Genomic DNA, 21,080 nt, shown 5'->3' with positions numbered 1-21,080 from the left:
ATTTTTCCAGACTATGTAGTATTAGGTCTCTTTAATGAAAGGGTATCTAGGCAGTTGCCCTTCAACTAGATGTTTCACTCTTTCAAATATATTTCTTTTTAATGTTTAGTTATGAGGCTAACTCACCAAAGTAATCCCCTTCCCCCTCCATGAAAACAAATAAAAAGATTTATTTCTTTAAACCTGAAGGTTTGATTCACCTGAAAATGTACTACCATTTCTTTAAGACCAATGAGAAGTGAGAGGGATCTTGTGTGGAATGGGTGTTAGACCCCCTTTCCCAAATTAACTAATCAGGGACATTTTCAGGTACAAAGAAGCATTTATTTAGTCCTTGCAGGGAGAGGCCCAGACACATACTTGGGAGCCATCCCAGCTCCCGCCATGTACTCATGGAATCTGACCAGCTTCTGGCTTATTGGAGTTTTAAAAATCAAAAGACCCAAGGCTTTTCACTGGCTAGGCTAAAAGGATGTAACCATCCTTGACCAATAATCACCAATGTTGTCTGCTTTCCACAGGTCACATCACTTCCTGAGGGTCTGACCTTTAGAGACTATGCGACTCCCTGCAATCCAGGGTTCAAGACCTGATCTTTCTGCTCTGGAATAGGGATCATATGATTTAGTCTCAAACTGAGAAAATTTCATCCAATCAGTCCCATCCAACCTTAATTGTTATCACTAATAAGGATCAGTGTCACTTCTTCCAAATCACTATAACAAAGGTGCCAAACATTTGGCCCTCATTTGGCCCAAACCACTTGAGAACAGCATAAACCAGATTAAATTGTAATTGGTAAATATTTTGCAAAATAAATAAAAATATAATAAAACCTAAATAACATCAATATGTGGTTTTCTAAGTTAATATGCAGTCCACAGGGATCCTTATGTATGGTTTAGTGACCCCCATTTCTATTTGAGTTTGACACCTCTTCACCATAACATAACAGGGAATCACCCAATCTGTTCCTGAAGACCTCCAAGAAGAGGAACACAGTAACCTACAGAGGCAGTCCATTCCCCTCTTGGACAATTCTCAATTAGGACATTTTTCCTTAGATCAAGTCCAAATAAGCCTCTTTGCAATTTTGTCCTTGGTTTCTGGTTCTGCCCTCTGAGGCCAGACAGAACAAGTCCAATTCCTCCTTCACAGGGCAGGTGACAGTCCTTCAAATACTTGAATACAATCAAATCATCCCAAATCTCATTTTCTTTTCTCCAGGTAAAACATGGCCAATTCCTTCAGCTGATCTTCAACCCTTCCTTGCAAGGTGATCTGAGGATATATGTGCCTCTTTGTCGCACCATTTGTTTCAAATCAAGATTACCTAGAAAACAAAGTCCTGAGAAAAGAAAAAGTTCCTTCTACAATTGAGAAAATATAGCTCTCTCCTTTTATTACCGACATGAGGGACTATAAACATGGAATATTACATTTACCAACATATATGGTCAATGTGTTAGTTTTGCCAACCTGCTCCATTTTTCTTTATTAATAGTTGTTTCCATGGAAAGCTCACTAGGGAAATGAGGAGGGAGTAAAAATTTGGGAAATTAAGTTGACATAAAAACAAAAAATTCAATAAAAATAATTTCTATCTAGAACTAAATTTACGGCTCCCTTCTAATATTTGAGTCATATCATGGCCCTTGAAATTTAATCTGCTTATAACTGGTGTCACACAGCCACCTACCCATATGAACAAAAACATCAAGAAAGCAACAATTTGGAGGTAGAACACAACTCTTTTAGCTGAAATATTTTTTTCTTGGTAAGTATTCTACTAAAGTGTTTCTACTGAAGTGTGTTTGGGTTTGGGTTTTTTTTTTTTTTTTTTTTTTTTTAGCAAGGGTGGTAGATTATAAAGACTGGAGCTATATGCCATGGGAAAATCAATATGGTGGCATTGTGAAAGATGAATTTTTAAGAGTAGAAAACAAAACAGGAAGACAGAGTTAGAGATCTATAATAGACTAAGCAAGACATCACAAAGCCTTGAACAAGGGTAGTGACAACAGGAATGGTAAAGAGCAGATAAACATGACAAATGTTGTGAGCAAATGGAGAAAGAAGGAGAGGATGGATCCATTGAAGATTCTGAAGTTTCAGGCCTAAATGACAAGAAAAAGGTCAAACAATTAATGGACTCTGAGAAATCCAGAAAATGAGTAGCTTTTAGAGGGTGGTGCAGTGGGAAGAGTTTTGGATTTGGCAAAAAAACTGGGGTCAAATGATAGCTCTGTCACCAATTACCTGTGTGACTTGGAATAAGGTACTTCCTTTCTTCTCTAGCCTCAGATTTCTTATCTGGAAAATGAGAGGACCAAATTGGATAATTTCTCAGTTCCCTTCTACTGCCTACTCTATCCTATGATTCTAGTTTTGTTTCTTATATGTTGATGGCATCTGCAAGAAACCAAGATAGAGGTAGGTGGTACACAACTGGAAAATCAGGCTTAGAGATGAGAAAAAGAAACATCAGACTTAGAACTGTGGAGGAGTTATTCATATTCAAGGCACAGTTTAAGCCACAAAGCAGACACAATCACCAAGATAAGAATATTGAAGACAAAGATAAGAAGGTGAAGGCCAGAACTTTGGGAAGCATTAAGTGAGGGGGAGGAAGAAGATAAAGAAAAAAATAGTCAAAGGAAAGGAATCGAGAGAACAATGTCATCAAAGTCAAAGAAAGAAAGAATATTAATAAGAAGAAAAATAGCTAAAATTTATATGGCAGCTAAGTGAATAGAGCACTGGGTCTGATGTCAGAAAGACATGAATTCAAGTTTGCCTCATCTATAAAATGAGCTGAGAAGGAATGGTAAACTAGTAACTTTGCTAAGAAAACCCCAAATAACTGAACAATGAAAACAATTACATATCATTTTAAGATTTACAAAATACTTTGTGTATTTTATTTCATTGATACTGACATTAATTCTGTGAGATAATTCTTTATGTCACAGTTGATGAAATTGAGGCTGAGAGTTTAAATGATTTGTCAAAAGTCATACAGATAGAAAAGATTGAAACCCTGGCCTTGTTGCCTTCCTGTGCTGATGAGTTTCCTTAAGGTTCTACAGTGGATTACAGGGTCAACAGTTGCCAAGAAAATAATGAGACCTGTGTAAAAGCTTCACTCTGGTGTTTGATTATTAATTATCTTCAATGGGTAATTTTCATTGTGTGGTAGAGATAGAAGCCGGATAGGTCAGTGAGATTCAGTGAGATTCTTTGTTCCTGTTTTAAATGTCAGTGAAAAGGGGAAGAGGAATTGACAGTAGCTAAACATGGCAAAAAGCTCAATAGTAACTTTTCTTTGAATAGAGAAGATTAATATTTCTGTGTGTGGAGGTAAGGAGTGAGTAAAGAAAGAGGAAGATTGAAGACATAAGCAGGGGAAAAATGATAATGATTAACAGTGCTGGTCTCAAAGAGGACAAGAGAGAGTGAAACAGGATTACAAGTGATAGGTGTAAGCTTGAAAGAATATTTATCTTAATTGTTCTACTAGATATTGTTTCAATGAGTTAATGAATCCTTACAATTTGGTGTCATCTGAAAATCTGACCATCAAACCCCTTATACCCCTTATGCCAAAATCATTTTCTAACATGTAAAATGGATAAGGGCCAAGAACCAAACCCTGTTATACTCCACAAGAGGAAACTCTCAATCATCTTAGGATCTGGTTGGTTATTCAACCAGCTAGAAATCCAATTATCAGAGCCAACTCAACCAGCCAGAAATCCACTTACTGAAGCCAACTTCAAAAAACCACATTTCTCCCTTATGTCCACAAAAACACGATGAGAAAGTTCAAGAGATTTACAGAAATCCAGATATATCATATTTACAACATTAAAAATTCTTCATCTACTTAATGGGTTACCTTCTTCAACATCTTTTGGAAATATTTCATTTCATAACACAGAAAAGAGGGGTAAAAAGTCTATAATTACCAACTTATTGTATTTTCATTATTACTCCCTGAGCCACAGTTTGTCATTACTGTGACCAAATGGATCTTGGGGAATATGAGACAAAATCTATAAAATACTTTGTGAAATGAAGAAAGCACAGTGAAAACCACTGGAAAGTATTTCATTTAAAATGGCAGTAGCTTGGTGCAGTGGAAAACATCATTTGGCCATCAAAAGATCTGGGTTTAAATCTCAATACTATCTGTGTATCGTAAGTAAATTATTTAACTTATCTTGGCCTCGGTTTCCTAACGTGTCAAACAAGGGGATTAGGTTAGATAATTTCTGCCTCTATCCCTTATATCTCTAAATCTGTCCTGTGAATAGATCTACATTTCACTCTACCTGCTCTTCATGAAAATCCCCCACTCCATACCAAGTATCCTTTGGCTATTATCCCTTTTTCATTTTTTATATTGTCTTCCCCCATTAGATTGTAAATTCCTTGAAAGCAAGGCCTGTCTTTCGTTTTCTTATTTTTGTCCCCAGTGTTTAGGGGACTGTACCTGGTATATAGTAGACTTGGACTCTAGTTTTGAAGTGGAGTTGGAGGAATAACACTTTTTGTTCACAAACAATCATCAACCAAGGAAAGCAAAGTTTGGGAAGAAGGTGGATGATTCAAAAAAGTGGATTGTTTTACCAGAACTTCTGAATCATTTCATTCTCTCCTCCTTAACTCCTTGCCCTTTCCAACACGCGCATACACACACACACACACACACACACACACACACACACACACACACACATACACAGAGTGGGGGAGAGAGGAAGAGACAGAGAGAGAGAGAGAGAGAGAGAGAGAGAGAGAGAGGGGGGGGGGGGCAGAGAGACAGAGAGACAGAGAAAGAGAGAGAGACAGAGACAGAGAAAGAGAGAGAGAGACAGAGAGACAGAGAGACAGAGAGACAGAGACAGAGAAAGAGAGAGAGACAGAGAGAGAGAGAGAGACAGAGAGAGACAGAGAGAGAGACAGAGAGAGACAGAGAGAGACAGAGACAGAGACAGAGAGACAGAGAGAGAGAGAGAGAGAGAGAGACAGAGAGAGAGACAGAGAGAGAGAGAGAGGCAGAGAGACAGAGAGACAGAGAAAAAGAGAGACAGAGACAGAGACAGAGACAGAGACAGAGAGACAGAGACAGAGACAGAGAGACAGAGAGAGAGACAGAGACAGAGAGACAGAGAGAGAGAGAGAGAGAGAGAGAGAGAGAGAGAGAGAGAGAGAGAGAGAGAGAGAGAGCAATGAGTTATTTTTAAAAATCTTTCAAAACACACAAAAAAGGCTTGGAAATTATATCTTCAGATTATTGACAGTTAGAAACTGGGGTCATCTAGGCTGACTTCAATAGCTGTGTATTCAAAACTCTACCAGACAGCTATGAATTAAGTTTTTTAACCTAGGTAAAGTTGGGCAAATTATTCCCAGATGTTGTGGACTGATTGCCAGCTCTCCAACTGGCAATCAGTCAGGCAAAGGATGGGTTTAATTTGAGAATGCCCCCATTCTGCACATTTCCCTGTAGCATGAGAAGGGAAGGGGGCTGCAAACACTAGCTGTTTTTATTAACCTGGATTGCCAGCAAGATACAACTAGTTTCAAGACATGAATGGCATTTCTGTTATAGGCTGAACATCAAAGACTTACACATATGTTTACCCAAACTTGAAACAGAGTGGACCTGAAGGTCATTGGCGTCAAGTATTAGCTATTTCTAAGGATCTTATGGGCATCAATTTGCCAAGTTCATAGGATTCAAAAAAAAGCAAGGCGAAGAGTAATATTAGAGACCATGTTGCTGCCACTTTCCCTTACATGGCCTCCTACCAGTCCCTTAAGCAATGAGGGATGCTTTTTATGCCACAAACACCCCAAGTTGTTTTTCTTTGGGTTTGCAATCTGATGAAATTGATGTCTTTGGCTACTGCTCTATGTTCCTTTCACATTGACACCTATGGACGTTTAAAGGGAAACCAGATCCATGTGTCTACAATTCCTCCATAACTAAAGACTTCTATTTACCTCATCAATATGCATGAATGGGAAGGGAGCTTTCTTTTCTAAGAAATCCTTTTCTAAGAAAAACCAACCAGGAAAAAACTCAAAATCCTACATGTTGAGAGTTTGCTTCCAAAGGCATATCATCCTAGGGGACAATTCTAGCCAGTCCAACCTAAAGATTTAACAGAAAATGTAATTATGGCCACTCAGTCTGGGAAAGAATGGAATGGAGATAGGGGGCTGCAGTAGGGGAAAAATATAGATATAGAGATAGATACCGTGTTTCCCCGATAATAAGACACTGTCTTATTATTTTTTTGGGACTAAAAAACACCAGAGGGCTTATTTTCAGGGGAGGGCTTATTTTATCCTCCATCATGCCCCTTTTATCCTCCATCATGCCCATTTTAGCCTCCATCATGCCCCTTTTAGCCTCCATCATGCCCCCTGAGTGCTTATTTTATTCTCCATCGCTTACTGAACTTACTGAGTTTTTAGATGGTCCTGTCTCAGCTCTACTCCGCGGCGCTGCTCTCAATAGCGCCAGCAAGCAAATCACCAGGGAAGAAGAGGATGACGCGCTCACTGCTGCAGCTCTGATTGGATGCAGCTCGGAGCGCGACGTGCGTTTCACCCGGGAGGGGAGGGCGGCGCTGCTTACTGAAGGTACCGCTACACAGCATATAGCGCAGGGGATCACCATGATGACCGTTTTCATAGTAAGTTCGATAGGGCTTATTTTCGGGGGAGGGCTTATTTTAGCGGAATATTAAAGAGTATGTGGGTGTCTTATTTTCAGGATAGGTCTTATTATCGGGGAAACACGGTAGATAGATAGATAGATAGATAGATAGATAGATAGATAGATAGATAGATAGAAAGATAGATAGATAGATAGATATAGATACATACATACATATATAGAGATAGATAGAGATATAAATATAAATATAGAAAGCAGAGTATAAATCCCAGAGCGACACTTAACCACTTAGATAATATTTAGGTAATACAGAGCCGTACTGTGCCTCACTTGTTTCATCTGTAACAAAGGAACCTTCTGACTACAGCGATTCTCCATGAGAAGAAGCATAATGGGAGGAATGACTTGAACTTTTAAAAAAGGGGAAGGGATTCTGTGTAAATGGCAGAAATACCTAGTTCCAAACAAAGAAGGAGTATATAAGAACCAGTGAGGGAATAGGAAGGAAGTAGGCCATATGCCAATCAATTTCTAATTCATCCAGCATTTACTGACTACCAGAAAGGCTGCCTGATTCAGCAGAAGATGGCCAGGGGCTTGAGTTCAATTTAGATTCTGCCATTTACTACCCATGTGACATTAGGTATGTCACCCAAATTCTCTGGTCTCAGCTGTAAAAATGGAAAAAAAAAATTATTGTCTGAGGTCCCTTCCAGTTTTAAATCTGAAACCATAAGATAAAAAGTTTAGCATATAGTTTATAGTCTAGTGCAGAGATATAAAATAAACTATAATACAATATAATATAAAATTTTAAAAGTGAGGCACTTTCAATGAATGAATTCAAACTGTTTACAGTAACAAAATTCCTGTGGAAATTTTTTTCCTTTAACACCAATATTCTCCTAGTGATCTTGTTTATACTAAAGGATAAATTAAAGGAAAGAGGGAAGGAAGGAAAGAAGGAAGGAAGGAAGGAAGGAAAGAAGGAAGGAAGGAAGGAAGGAAGGAAGGAAGGAAGGAAGGAAGGAAGGAAGGAAGGAAGGAAGGAAGGAAGGAAGGAAGGAAGGAAGGAAGGAAGGAAGGAAGGAAGGAAGGAAGGAAGGAAGGAAGAAAGGAAAGGAGGGAGGGAGGGAGGGAGGGAGGGAGGGAGGGAGGGAGACAGAGAAAAAGGATGAATATTTATTTATTAATGCTCATTATCTGCCAAACGTTAAGGGATACAAAAATAAAAATTTATCCCTTGTCTTAAGGAGTTTATAGTCTAATAAGGGCAGATAATACAGAGGCCAAAGAAAGGGCATGAGGACTTGAATATATCATATAGGAAGGACTTCTAGAAAGACTTGTACTAGGATTACACAGGACAAAAAGGCGTAGATGAATGAGTTGTAATCTGCTGACCAGCCAATATACTCACCCTTCTATTGCCTGTTTCTAGCCCATTGCATGCGCTTGTCTTTCTTCATACCTGGAATACACTCCCTCTTCACATCCACTTCTTATAGTCTTTAGTCTCCTTCAAAGTTCATCTTAGGTTTTGTTTTCAACACAAAAACCTCTTCTTATACCCTAAGTTGTTAGTTTCCTCCTTTCTCAAATTATATTCTATTTAATGATACTGAACATAATCCAATATTAACATAATCCAATATAATTAAACACCATGTAATTTTCTGAAATTATACGGTATTTAATATCCCCACAGCTTTAATTCCCCCAATCCTAGATAGATTTTAATAATGGCTAGGACTATTTGTTATCCCCAGGACAAATAGAATGTTTTTTCACATATCCAGATAGAGATACGAAAAATATATAATATTATATATAATACATAATATATTCTATATGCCATCATGTCATCAGTGTGGTTGAGCTCATCAGTTTTTCACACAAGGGCAGGAAGTATCCTGAGGTTAAAGGATTTGCCCAGGTCATACATTCAGTATGTGTCAAAATGGAGATTTGACCCCAGTTCTTCCTGGCTTTCAAAGTTAGAGTTTCAGAGTTTTGTTCAGAGTAACTAAGTGGTACAGGGGACACAACATCAGAATATAGAGTCAAGAATATCTGAGTTCATATTTGGCCTCAGACACATTTTAGCTACATGTGCGAGTCATTTAATTTCTATTTGCCTCAGTTTCCTCATCTGTAAAATAGGGATAAATATGTAGCACCCACCTCTCAGAGCTGTTGTAAAGATCAAATGAGATATTAAGTACAAAGCATTTAGCTCTATGAGTATAAGTGTTTAATTACCATTATTCAGTATTATTATTTAGGACTAGTGTTCTATACTATGGTACTTCCTAGACTTTTGCACAATAGGTGTTTTATAAATATTTGTGAAACTGGATGATTAACAAGGAGAGAGTTAATTGCTCAGTCCTCCTATTCTCTTTGGGGACTGAAAGGAACTGTCCCACAAATGAAGCATTGCTTTAGGCTTTACAGAAAAGGACTTACTGAATCTTGTTAGAAAGAGCTTTTTAGAATTATTAATAAAGAGAATTGGTTGTGCCGGATTAAACACTATTTATGGACACTAGCTATTGCTTTGACCATGGAAATGACTTTCTCTTTTTTAGGACAGAACTCCTCTATGACAATATTCCTTATAAGAGAATTTTGCCTGTAAAAAAAAAATAATAATACTAACACAGCTAAGTCCTGTCAAGTGGGGGCCCCATAAGGTGGTTCACAGAAAAAACACTAAGCTTTACTATTAGATCTTGAGATTCAAGAGCTTTTGTGTTCTTAGCCCCACTTTGCCCCAACCCATTGGGTCACTGGGCTGATTCCTCAACTCCCTCCTGTTTCAAATGGACAAAGGGAAGATCAATTAGATAATTGCCCAGCTCAGATTCCTTGGAGAAAGCTGTTATGTAAATTCCCCGCTTAAAAAGAGAAGGTGGAAGAAGCCATCAAAAGCATGAAGGGACAGAAAAAGAATAAGGCCAGCCCCTAAAAATAGAATCCTTTTGGACCAGGGTAAAAAGAATCAGTGAAGGGAAGCAAGGCAGATCTTGTCAGAAAAGAGAAAAAGCCCAAGCTGAGCAAACAGATACCCTAAAGGAAGTGAATTGGGAGGGTACCCCTAAATGGACTGGGATTCTAAAACTCACCTTTACACCTCTTTTTCTTTATCAAGGGAACTTAAACCCAGGACTTGCACATTTATGAGATAATTTATTAAAGAGATAATTTATTTAAAAAGAAGGGGCACTGAGCTCCCCTGCCTTGTCAGAACTTAATGCTGCTCCCAGATAAGTGAAATAGGATCATGTAATAATAGCTAGCACTTACGGACAGCTTTATGGTTTACAAAGCATTTTATGAATAGTCTCCTTTTCTTCTGCCAACAACTCTAGGAAATAGGTGCTATCATTATCCCCATTCAACAGATGAGAAAACAGAGGCAGGCAAAGATGAATTGATCAGGGTCACACAGTTAATAAGTGTCTGGGGAAAATTTTGAATTCAGATCTGATTTCCAGATCCAGCATTCTATTCATCTATCCCCATGCCATCTAACTTACCTTGTGAAGTTCCAAAGTAGAATTTAATAAAGTAATAAAGCCAAGGAGAGGTGGATGGTTTGTAGTGATAAAGATATATGAGTTCAAAGTCTACCTTTTACATAATATAACAATAGCTAGCATTCAAATAGGATCTTAAGGTTTACAAAGTATGCATTGATTTGATCATTTGATCATCCCCTACTCTCTGTGAGGTTGTTACTATTATTATCCCTACTTTGTCCATGGAGTAACTAGAGCTTAAAAAAAAAAAATAAAATAAAATAAAATAAAAGCTTAAGTGAATTGCCCAGAGTCATATAAATGGTAAATAGCTAAAGCAGAATTTTAAACCCAAGTGTCCCTGTCTCCAAGCCCAGCAATATCTCAATTCTACCAGTCAACAAATGGTACCATGGTCAAGCTGAAGAGCACCTGCTGAGATTCATTGATAAAAGAAGCTTCCTAACCACATAACATTCTAATTACAATAACAATGAAATCATAGTTGAGGTTCTTAAAGTTGGGAGAACTACTATAAATAAAGGAATTGAAAATGTTGACACCTAATAACAGCAAAGATCTTGAAATGTACATATGTTCATTAAAAACTGACAGATATGATTTTCACAAAGCAAATGTGTTTTTTTTAATTTACCAAAAATCAACGAATTTTCCCCTTAAAATTTACTTGAAAATTTAATTTCAATGACATGTAAGTTTGTATTCTCAGAAGAAAGTGGAAATTTAAACGTACCAAAAGCAAAAACAAAAATCAAAAACCAAAATGCCTAACAATACACAAGCCAAAAGGTAACAATAAGTGGCAATACTTTTAGTTAATGTATTTTGAATTAAATAAAGCAGGGGGACACATCTGGGATTTTACAGTGAGTCTTAAACACCAAAAAAAAATCTTTTAAGATATTTTTAATTGTAAAGTTGGAAAACTTGAATAAAATCCAAAGGAAATCAATAAGCAAAACAGATTTCTGAAGAATAAAAAGGGATGGAGGCGCTCCATAGCCTAAGATTAAACACAATTAGGTCCACAAGCCTAAATACAAATAGGGAGAGATATAATAACTGACACTCTTAAAATATTTTATAAGTGACTTTGTAAGGCAGAAGAGAAAAACAATGGCCAAAAATTTGAAACATTTTGGGGGCAAAATATCAGCTATTTGAGTCCCCTTTGGGCTTCAAGTTTCTAATAGGTAAAGTCAGAGCTGAACTTGACCTCTACAGAAACACTAACTGAAGACAATGAATCAGTAGAGAACCAATAGTTATATTAGATCCTAGGACCTCAGTTTCTCTCATATTAATTCAGTCTTGGTTGCCAGGACCTCTTCTCTCTCCCATGAAATGTCTAGCCTGTAGACGTTTGGTATATACTGGGTCAATTCATTTAGCCTGTTCTCCTTCCAACAGTGAATGAGTCTCTCTCTAAACAGCATGCACCCTTAAGGTACTTCATTCTGAGCTCATATCTAGAGCAGAAGATAGAAATGTACTAAAGGGAGAAAGAAGCTGCTCAAAATTAGCTCCTCTTCTCAATTTCTCCTGGCCTACATGATATAGTATTGCTGTTCCTCACAATTTTGTTTATGTATCTAGCATATGGCAGTTACACAAGACAGCCACCCATCAGAAGCCAAGGGCATCAGCACTTCAAGGGGAAACAGTGGGTCCTAATAGCTTATACAAAAATAGGCATGGACACAACAAGAGTAGGTTTGTGTGAACACAGAGCTCTGAATACATCAAGTTTCAAGCTGCTTTTGTCCTAACAACTGATGTCTTAACACCCAACAGAGAGTTAATCTCATGAGACAGCATCAGGTACATTTTACAAGTTTGAGGACAAACTGGTTGTTTTTAGCTAATTTTGGAATCCTTATTTTGAACTCAAATTGGCAAGTTAAAATGCTCTAGTAGTTCATTTTCAACCATGAATAAATATGACAATGAGTATAATCAATAAGAAGATGGAAGGTTATCAGAAGATGCATTTTGACTCCAAAAATTCCAAGCCATACAATCTGAGAATTCAGTTCTAAAAACCACCATCCAATCACTCTACTTAAAACCTAGGGGCTTATCACCATGTTGGCAACATAGTAGAACACATTTTAGTCCAGGGTAATTTACATAGACCATCTTCTAAGTTAAAGAGGGATAGCCCTTGGTGTCAAAATTCAGCAGGAATTCAAGTATTAGATTTTCAGGATGTCTCGCTGATTTGGTGTTCAGTCAGTTTTACTCTTGCAATTAAATGCTGTTCCCTTTCCCCATTCCCCGTCCCTCTACCCAGTAGAATGTAGGTTTCTTAAGGACGACAAACATTGCTTAATAAAATGTTTGCTGAAATGGACTGAATTCCCTGTATCACCACAGAGCTAAATATTTTACATGAAAAATTATGCCCAAGAAGAACTTTCAACCAATATGAAAAATCACTTGCCTGATTTTATAACTGTTTATTGGAATCATCGCAAGGAAAATTCCCCATTGGGGAATATCATGATTGCACAGCCAGCTATATATGAGTCTCTCAGTGAACTTAAGAATCCAGAAAAATTTAGGAGTTAATCAAACAAGACTAATATATTCCTTTTTATTATCTGTTGCCATTTTTTTGTTTATGGTTGCTTATGTGAATTAGGGTTCCTTCAATTCCCCAGCAAAGGAGTTCAAAAGAGTGCTGGCAAAACACCATGATACCACTGTCAAAAATGGTAGAAAATACCATCTTCAAAATTTGTCACAGGAGATTCAAAAAAGTACAAGACCTATCATGAAATCATTCATGGTTCAGGATTATGATTCCCATTTTACAGATTTAGGAAAGATACTGTAGAAAGGTTTGCTCTGTATATTTCTCGGGGTAAAAAAACCTTAAGGAAAATGTGGATAATGAGAATATCTGCTTTTTGCATGACTTGTTTTTCCCTCCTTAGCCTCCATTGTGCTCCCATTTATTCATTCAGATTCCAAGATGATGATGATGATGATGATGATGATGATGATGATGATGATGATAATTAACATTGACATAACACCATAAGATTTGCAAAGTGTTTTATTGCTCATTTTATCCTCACAATTCCATGAAGTAAATGATATTATTATCCCCACTTTTAAATGGGGAAACTGAGGCTCAGTGAGGTTAAAAGATTTACACAGGTCACGTAGCTATAAGTGTCCAAGGCAAGAATCCAATGACTCCCAGGACAGCTCTCTATCCATGGTTCCATTTAGCTGCCCCAAACAATAGCTCACTGTTTTCTAGAAGAATTTAGCTTCTCCAGTTTCTCTGAACTTGACCCTCCACTCTGATGCAGATCTTACCATTGCCAACTCCCAGACACTATCAATACAGAATAGATCCTTGGTTTGGCTAAAGATGATGTCTCTTCAAGACTGAACTCAGGTGGCTGATAGGATAAATGCAGCTGTTTGGGTTTAATGGATGGATTCCAGGGGATGAGATACATCCCTAGCTCTGAAGTGGACTTTCTGCTAAGGTCAAGGTGTTTCATTTCCGAGCATTGCTTCACACCTGGCAAAAAGAAATGTATCTCTTCACATTTATTCCATCCCCAGGGAGGTGTGATGCCCAAGTTTTAATTATCTGAGGGCACTTGAAGCTCATGAGATTAAAGACTGTGAATAAATACCAAGAATGACTCTTTTCAAATGGTACTCTTCCCCATGGTGGATTGTAAGCCTTTTGAGCACCTGCCATATGCTATTAACACTTCTCTCCATGAAGAACCAAGCACACTGTCAGAACTCACAAAATAATAAAAAGTCCATCAGGATTTATGCAGCCCCTGAGAGCCTCCTTAGCTATTTGAAAGCTCATCTAACAAGCCCTGACAATAGAGAACTCAGCAGGTTGGTTTCCCATCACTTTAAGTGCTCTGTCCAGCACTGAAAGCATCTTAGCATTCCCAGATTCCCAACCTCTCCCTGATGGCTGGCCACCTTCCCCACTCTCTCCTCCCTAGCTTCAGCAAATCCTCCAAGTCAAGTGTCATTGTTTTCAGTCAGCCCCATTTGTCTCCACAATAGAAAAAGGACTTAGGGAAGTCCTTGGAAACCAGTCACTTCTCAGTTCTTTTATTTGCTTGCTTGTAAAACCTTCCAGATTAATGTAAAGTCTGTCCTCAATCAAGCCCTTTGTTTCTCATTTAGCAATTCTCCAACCTGTTCCTTTGTAGTTACTCATTTGCCCAGGAGTTTAGTAATCTATTGTCTAATCCCACTCCAGGACTTGTTTGCTGCTTTCTGGCAGCTTCTGGGAGTAGACGGAGAAAAGATTGTGGCAGAAAAAGACTGCCTTTGAATTCCATCTCAGACAACCCCCCCCATTGGATAGCTGTGTGATCACCTGCAAGTAGCTTAGTTCTGGTAAACTGAGGATACAAGAGCATTTATGAGAGACTGGAATAGATATGTTTATATATACTATCTGTGTGAAAATATTCACATATGTTGTTGTTCATTATTTATACATGAAGAGAATAATGTCATGATGTAGGGGGAAATGGAATGGAATAAGCATTTATTGAGCACCTCCATTATACCAGGTACTGTGCTAAGTACTTTATAAATGTTCCATTTGATTTTATATTATCCCCAATGTATATTTGAGGGAACTCAGTTAAAGGACTCATTCAAAATCACCTAGTAAGGTCTGAGACCAGAGAGAGAGGGAGAGAGAGAGAGAGAGAGAGAGAGAGAGAGAGAGAGAGATGAGAGAGAGAGAGTTTCATAACTATTACAATATCAGTATTGTCTAGACCTATGATCTCATTGATAAACTCTGGGTTAAGAAATAATAACTACTATCATGCTTTATATGTATATAATGTATTATGTAGTTATATACATATGTGTAGGTAGCACAGTTATAAAATACTGGATTTAGTCTCAGAAAGACTCATCTCCCTGAGTTCAAATCTGGTCTCAGATACTTACTAGCTGTATGATCCTAAACAAATCACTTAACCCTTCTTGCTTCAATTTCCTCATATTTAAAAGGAGCTGGATAAAGAACCATTCCAGTGTCTTTACCAAGCAAAGAGTCAGCCAGGACTGAGAACAACCCAACAACAAGAAGGCAGCACATGTGTGTGTTATAATATAACATTATTACTATTCCTTTCCCCATAAACTTTTCTATCCATTGGATATCATGCTGAGATTCTTTATCTTTGTTTCTCATGAAGCTTGGTTTCTCTACTAAGGGGGATTAAGGAACATCCAGTTATTTTTGTTCACAATAGTTCATACCTCATAACACCTATATCTCTACATCACTCCCACTTCTAAGATGACGAAAGTTCATAAGAGGCAATAGCACAAAACATAAACAACTCCTTCCACAGAGTCTATGTGTCCCCCAAGCCAATATTCTTGCTATCCCCTGATTCCCTCTTATTGGACTCCCATACCTATTGAATACCACTCCCTCCTCTTCTAATGGAGGCCATATTCAAGGAGAACAAAAAATGCTACGCAATGTTTCCCATGGATAAGTCATAAACTTATTTTTCCAAATGTGATTTAGAAAAGTTGTAAGAGGAAAGCAGAGCCTCAAATTGGAAGTCAATGAGGCAAATGGCTTAAAAATTACAGGGGGGAATGGGGAATGATAAACTAAGAAGTTAGTTTAGATGGAATCCCAATTCTGATTAGTTATTTGATATGGGTACTTCATACCTCTGGAGACTCAGTTCCCTCATCTTCAACATGAAAAGGCTGGACTTTATAATCTCTAAGTTCCTTCAGCTCCAAGGATGCTAATGATGAGCATGAAAACAATTACAATTTCATAGAAAGTGTATGGCACAAATCTAGCTGCTCTGTACTAGCTCTGTAGCCCTAGGTAAATCATTTAATCTCTTAGTGTTCTAGACAACTTGCTAACACCTTAAGTTGCAGAGAAAGCATGGCCCTACATGCTCTACAAGTGGTTTCCTTAGCTGTTGCTGTTGCTCAGGAATTTCAGTTGTGTCTCTTGGCAAAGACACTGGGATGATTTGCCATTTTCTTCTCTAGCTCATTTTACAGATAAGGAAACTGAGGCAAACAGGGTTAAGTGACTTGCCTAAGTAGCTGAGTCTGGATTTGATTTCATGCACATGAATCTTTCTTACTCTAGGCCTGGTACTCTATCCACTGAGCCACCTAGCTGCTCCTTCTTTAGCTGAGAGTTATTTACTTCAGTGAAATTACACATCTAATTCCCTATTTATGTTGAATATTACAGATGTTTATTTGGATCATCTACGTGGAATATGATAACTGAATAAGCCAGGGGCATACAACTGGGATGGATATATATGTGTTTCAGAGGAAATATTCAAAACCATTTATTTTGTACCACAAAGAAACCACCTGGAAGCAGGAATCATTAAGAAGCCCCTTAAAATGAGCATATGTGGCCAGGATAATCTTTAGAAAGGCATTCTGGAAGAATGGACCCAAAGAAAACCTGTTCCAAGGCTTTCACTCATTCATATCAATTATGACCCAACATATTTCACAGGAGAGATTGAAAAGTCATAAGACATCTCTTACCTGGCAAAGAAGGATGCTGCCACTGAGGTGCCCGGAGAAGCTTCACTGGTAGCACAAGGGCTCTGTGAGGCTGGAAAGCTGTACACAGAGGGTTTATCTGCATTGTAGCGGTTCAGAGCAGCTTCTGTCAGTCCCTCTCGTCCAGGTTCAGTCATGAGCTGGGAAATCTAACAACAAAAAGAGGGCCAGAACTCATTAGAAATGGCAGTTACTTCCTGCACTCTTGTCCTCTTGGTAAGAGCAGTGAGGCAGGGCCAATGGGCACAAAAACAAGAGGGTAAGGGCGAGAAGGGATGAGAAGAGAGAGACACATTCCCCCTCATGTGTGTTCAGCTATGTGAATGTGCCTAGAGCTTTTAAGGGAATATTTCGTAGCACTTTTGCTGGGACACAAACCTCATTTTCTGTAAAAGTAAAGGAATAAAATTCCCCCTAATATTATAAGTTTCAATTATCTCTGTGGTCTTCCTTCCATTTAGAAGAGAAAGCACAAACCATTTCCCCTACACTCTTTCATAACATACCAGAGGCATGGTGACATTAACTAAAGCTTATTTCTTACACAGTGTAGACACAAACATTCTAGAGTGTAAACCTGGGACACCCCAAAAAAATCTCCACAATTCTACAAAGGAAGAAAATGAGTTAAGAGCTGAAAAATGGAAAGAATTTGACAAAATACTGGTTGTTACTGCTGGAAATCAACAGATCTGCTACTAGTAAGGGAAGCCCCAAGAACATAGTCAATCTTCCTATTCTCATGCTTCTTTTTCTAACATACCCCCAAAAATCCAAAGAAGAAAAATTCTATCTCCAGCTGAGGTCAAGTGGAAAATGTACTCTATTACTTCTCTTGGCAACTAAAGTGATTTTTTAAAAACCAATTCAATTGCTCAGAATTTTCTTGGAGGATTTCAATGGTTTAAATGAATCTCTTTGTCTGGATGACACATTAAGATAACTCATTTCTTCTTCCCTTGCACTACACTACATTTAAAAATTGAAGCCTCAGTGGAAGGCTAAAGATAATCTCCTGCCTAAATTTGCCTTCTCTCTGTGTGCTTTCTTTGACTTTAAAAAAAAAAGCAATTCCATATTTCCATGTGTAAATGTGGTACCTTATGGAAAGATCCATATTGAGGAAGTGCTAATGTTAATCTGTAAGCATTTATTAAGTACTTACTGTATGCCAAGCACCAATCAAGTTATAAGTGCAATAAAGCTTTAATCAGAGTCTAAAAAGGCCATTTTGCATAGTGACTTACTTTGGAAACTTTAGCACATAGGACAAAGAGGAAAATCTGTCCAATAAAAATTCAGTCCAGTAAAAAGTCTTAGACCTGTAAAATCCTCTCAAGGGCTCAGGAGAAAAATCAGCTGATGTTTCTAATTGCTCAGACTATACAAATGGGGTGAGGAACAAATAAGAAACAGATTTTGCCTTGTAACTGAGCAGAAGGGCAGCCAAGGAGTCCCATTTGCTAATCTTCTCATATAGAGACATTTGTACTTTTCATCATTAACAAAACAGTCATTACTCTGGATCTTGCTGCCCCGAAATCTTGTTCTCCTGCAATTCATGCTTCTATTTTGAGAGACTCAGCATCACCGAAATGCAATCCTGCCAACATGCACTTTGTAATTCCCTCATATTCAGCCCACTGTAAAGAGATCCAATCCAAATTACAGAAATAAGAGAGCAAGGAGGTACATGGAGTCAGCTCCCTGTGGGATGACCAAAGGGTCTCAACTTGGAAAGACATTCCTTATTCTCTGAGAGGTCTTACTACCATGGATGGCTAAAGTTTGTGTCACAACATTTCTGTGGCTTTCCTTTTTATCCTTGGAGTGGAGTATTTCCTCAAGATTGCATGGAATATGTTAGCAGAGATGAGGCAGACAGATGGCGGCAGCTACTAGTTGGAGAACATAGTTTTGGCCGTATGATTAAAATGTATTATGAAGAATCCCACTGGGGATGGTTCTGTGCTAAATACTATATGATGTGAATGACCCAGGATCCAACTCTTACAACTAGTAACTTCATCATCTGAAAAATGAGGTTGATATAAACCTTGCCTATATCACTGGGTTGTTTTGAGAGTAAAAGATGTCATTAATTGATTAGTAAGCATTTACTAATCATCAATTTTGTACTAAATCCTAGATTCAAAGAAGTTCCTCACTTTAATGAGCTCACATTCTATCCAAGGAGACAACTTGGACATATATAAATGTCTATGAAAATATTAATAAAAGGTAATAAGTGAAGAAATATTAACAGCTAGATGGATATGGAAGTCTCAAAGTAGAAAATGGTATTTGGGCTGAGCAATGAAGGATGTTAAGGATTCTAACAGAAATTAGGCAGGAGGACTGTCCAAGCATGGAGGAGAGGCCTAGAGATGGAGATGAATTGTCATATGTGAGGAATGGCAAGAAGGCTAGTCTGCTTGGGCTGAGAAGTACATAAAGGGGAGTAATAATTAACATCTTGGAAAAGTGATTAAACCTTAGTAGGTTTGAAAGGCTGGCACATATATGTGGAAGTACCTTGGATGCTACAAAGCACTTTGCTAAATGTAATGATAATAACTGGCAGTATAGTATTTTAAGATTTACAAAACATTCTAATGGGATTCAGACTTAGAAAAGACTTTATAGGTCATTCCAAGAGAAATAGTGATATATGGGAATAGATTGCTAGGCTTGAAGACAAGGAAAACTTGGAGTCAAATTGGTACCTTGAAGAGGACAGAGAAGTCACTTAACTTTTCTAATAGTCATTCAGTCATTTTACAGCCATGTCTGACTCCTCATGACCCTGCTTGGGGTTTTCTTGGCAAAAATACTGGAGTGATTTGCATTTCCATCTCTAGTTTGTTTTATAGATAAGGAAACTAAGACAAACAGGGTTAAGTGATTTGCCCAGGATCACAATTACTAAGTGTCAGATCAGGTTTGAATTTAGGAAAATGAGTCTTCTTGATTCCAAGGTCAATGCTCTATCCATCTCATCACCTTGCTGCTCAATTTGATGTTCTGGTTTAGTCTTTATTTAGTTTTTAGTTTTACCTATCCACCATTCTAAATGTTTCTTCATCAGTAAAATGAAATAACACATGTAGTATGTCCAGTAGGGGATCCTTCCCCTTCCAAGTCATGTTTCTTGCTCTCCTGATTGCCCTCCTTTTAGAAAAAAAGGTACAGTGAAGATATGATATCTGTCACCCCACGGGATCTTACATGAGCTGCTGTACTGGTACTGTCCTGCCTGGGAGCTAACAAATCAAAATATTAGGGGAAAATGTAATAAAAAGACAAGGTTGAGCTCAGCAAATGTCTTAGCCCTAAGAATACTCACTCTATATAAGTCCTTCTCCTATCCTGAGATAATGTTTGTAGCAGGAGTTCTCGGATCCTGGCCAGCCCAGATCTTTTAAAACCCTTGTGCCTTGTTGTCACAAAAGAGCTCAGTACTTAGAAACCATCACAGTACTTCAAGGAGACCACCAGAGCTTGACACAAGGACCATAAAGAAGTCAACCTTCCTGCTCAAAGCTGAATGACAAGTACAATTGTGAGAATTAACACGTTTCCTCCTATGCTCATTATAAAAACCTGTTTCCTGCCTCTCTTTCTGTCCTATGACATTTAGAGTCTGGGCTTGCTTTCCCCCTTTTTTTCCCTTTTACATGTCTGTACACTTCTTCCTGAACCAGTATCAGTTAAAGGGTCAGCTGCTTTTCTATCTATCTATGTGTAGATACCTAGAAGCTGGTACTGAGTAGACCAAGGAATAGCTGCTACTAATTAGAGCTAATTTTACCTTAGTCCAGGAACTCCCTTTTGATGGTATGTTTTAAGACAACCCCCCTCCATTGCAAGAAACAACCAGAGAATTAGCCTCATATTCATGGGGAAGCTGAAATTTCTGTAGTTATTCAAGAGATGGAAATGAAATAATGAGGCCGTCTGAGGGACGGGTGGTAGAAGACAGGAGGGAATTTCAAGGATAAAGAAATGCTTTGAAGGAAACTCGAGAGGATGGGTAGGATGAATAAATGAATGTCACTATCAAGAAGTAATGAGTGGAAAATATAGCATGATGAAGTAGATTTGGTACTAAAGGAGAGAAGTTTAAATTCTAATTATCAGTTACTATGTATATGTCTTTAGGTGAATCATTTCACCATTTCTTGCTAGTCCTCAGTCTCTTAATTTTTAAGCTTAGAGAGTTAGTCTAGAGCAAGGCTTCTTAAACTTTTTCC

At 38.0% G+C, this 21,080-nt stretch overlaps 1 protein-coding gene across 1 annotated transcript in view; it reads right to left on the bottom strand.

Annotated features, from left to right (window-relative positions):
- The window catches only part of KIF26B (kinesin family member 26B), a 590,705-nt gene that overhangs the window by 299,018 nt on the left and 270,607 nt on the right, over positions 1 to 21,080 (bottom strand). The window contains exon 4 of the mRNA XM_074262566.1: positions 16,810 to 16,976. Coding sequence (XP_074118667.1) covers positions 16,810 to 16,976 — 167 coding nt within the window. The remainder of the gene's footprint in view (positions 1 to 16,809; positions 16,977 to 21,080) is intronic.

Source organism: Sminthopsis crassicaudata, chromosome 4 (genome assembly GCF_048593235.1).
Source record: "Sminthopsis crassicaudata isolate SCR6 chromosome 4, ASM4859323v1, whole genome shotgun sequence".
In the NCBI taxonomy this organism is placed as follows: domain Eukaryota; kingdom Metazoa; phylum Chordata; class Mammalia; order Dasyuromorphia; family Dasyuridae; genus Sminthopsis; species Sminthopsis crassicaudata.
This window is presented reverse-complemented; position numbering and strand designations above follow the sequence as displayed.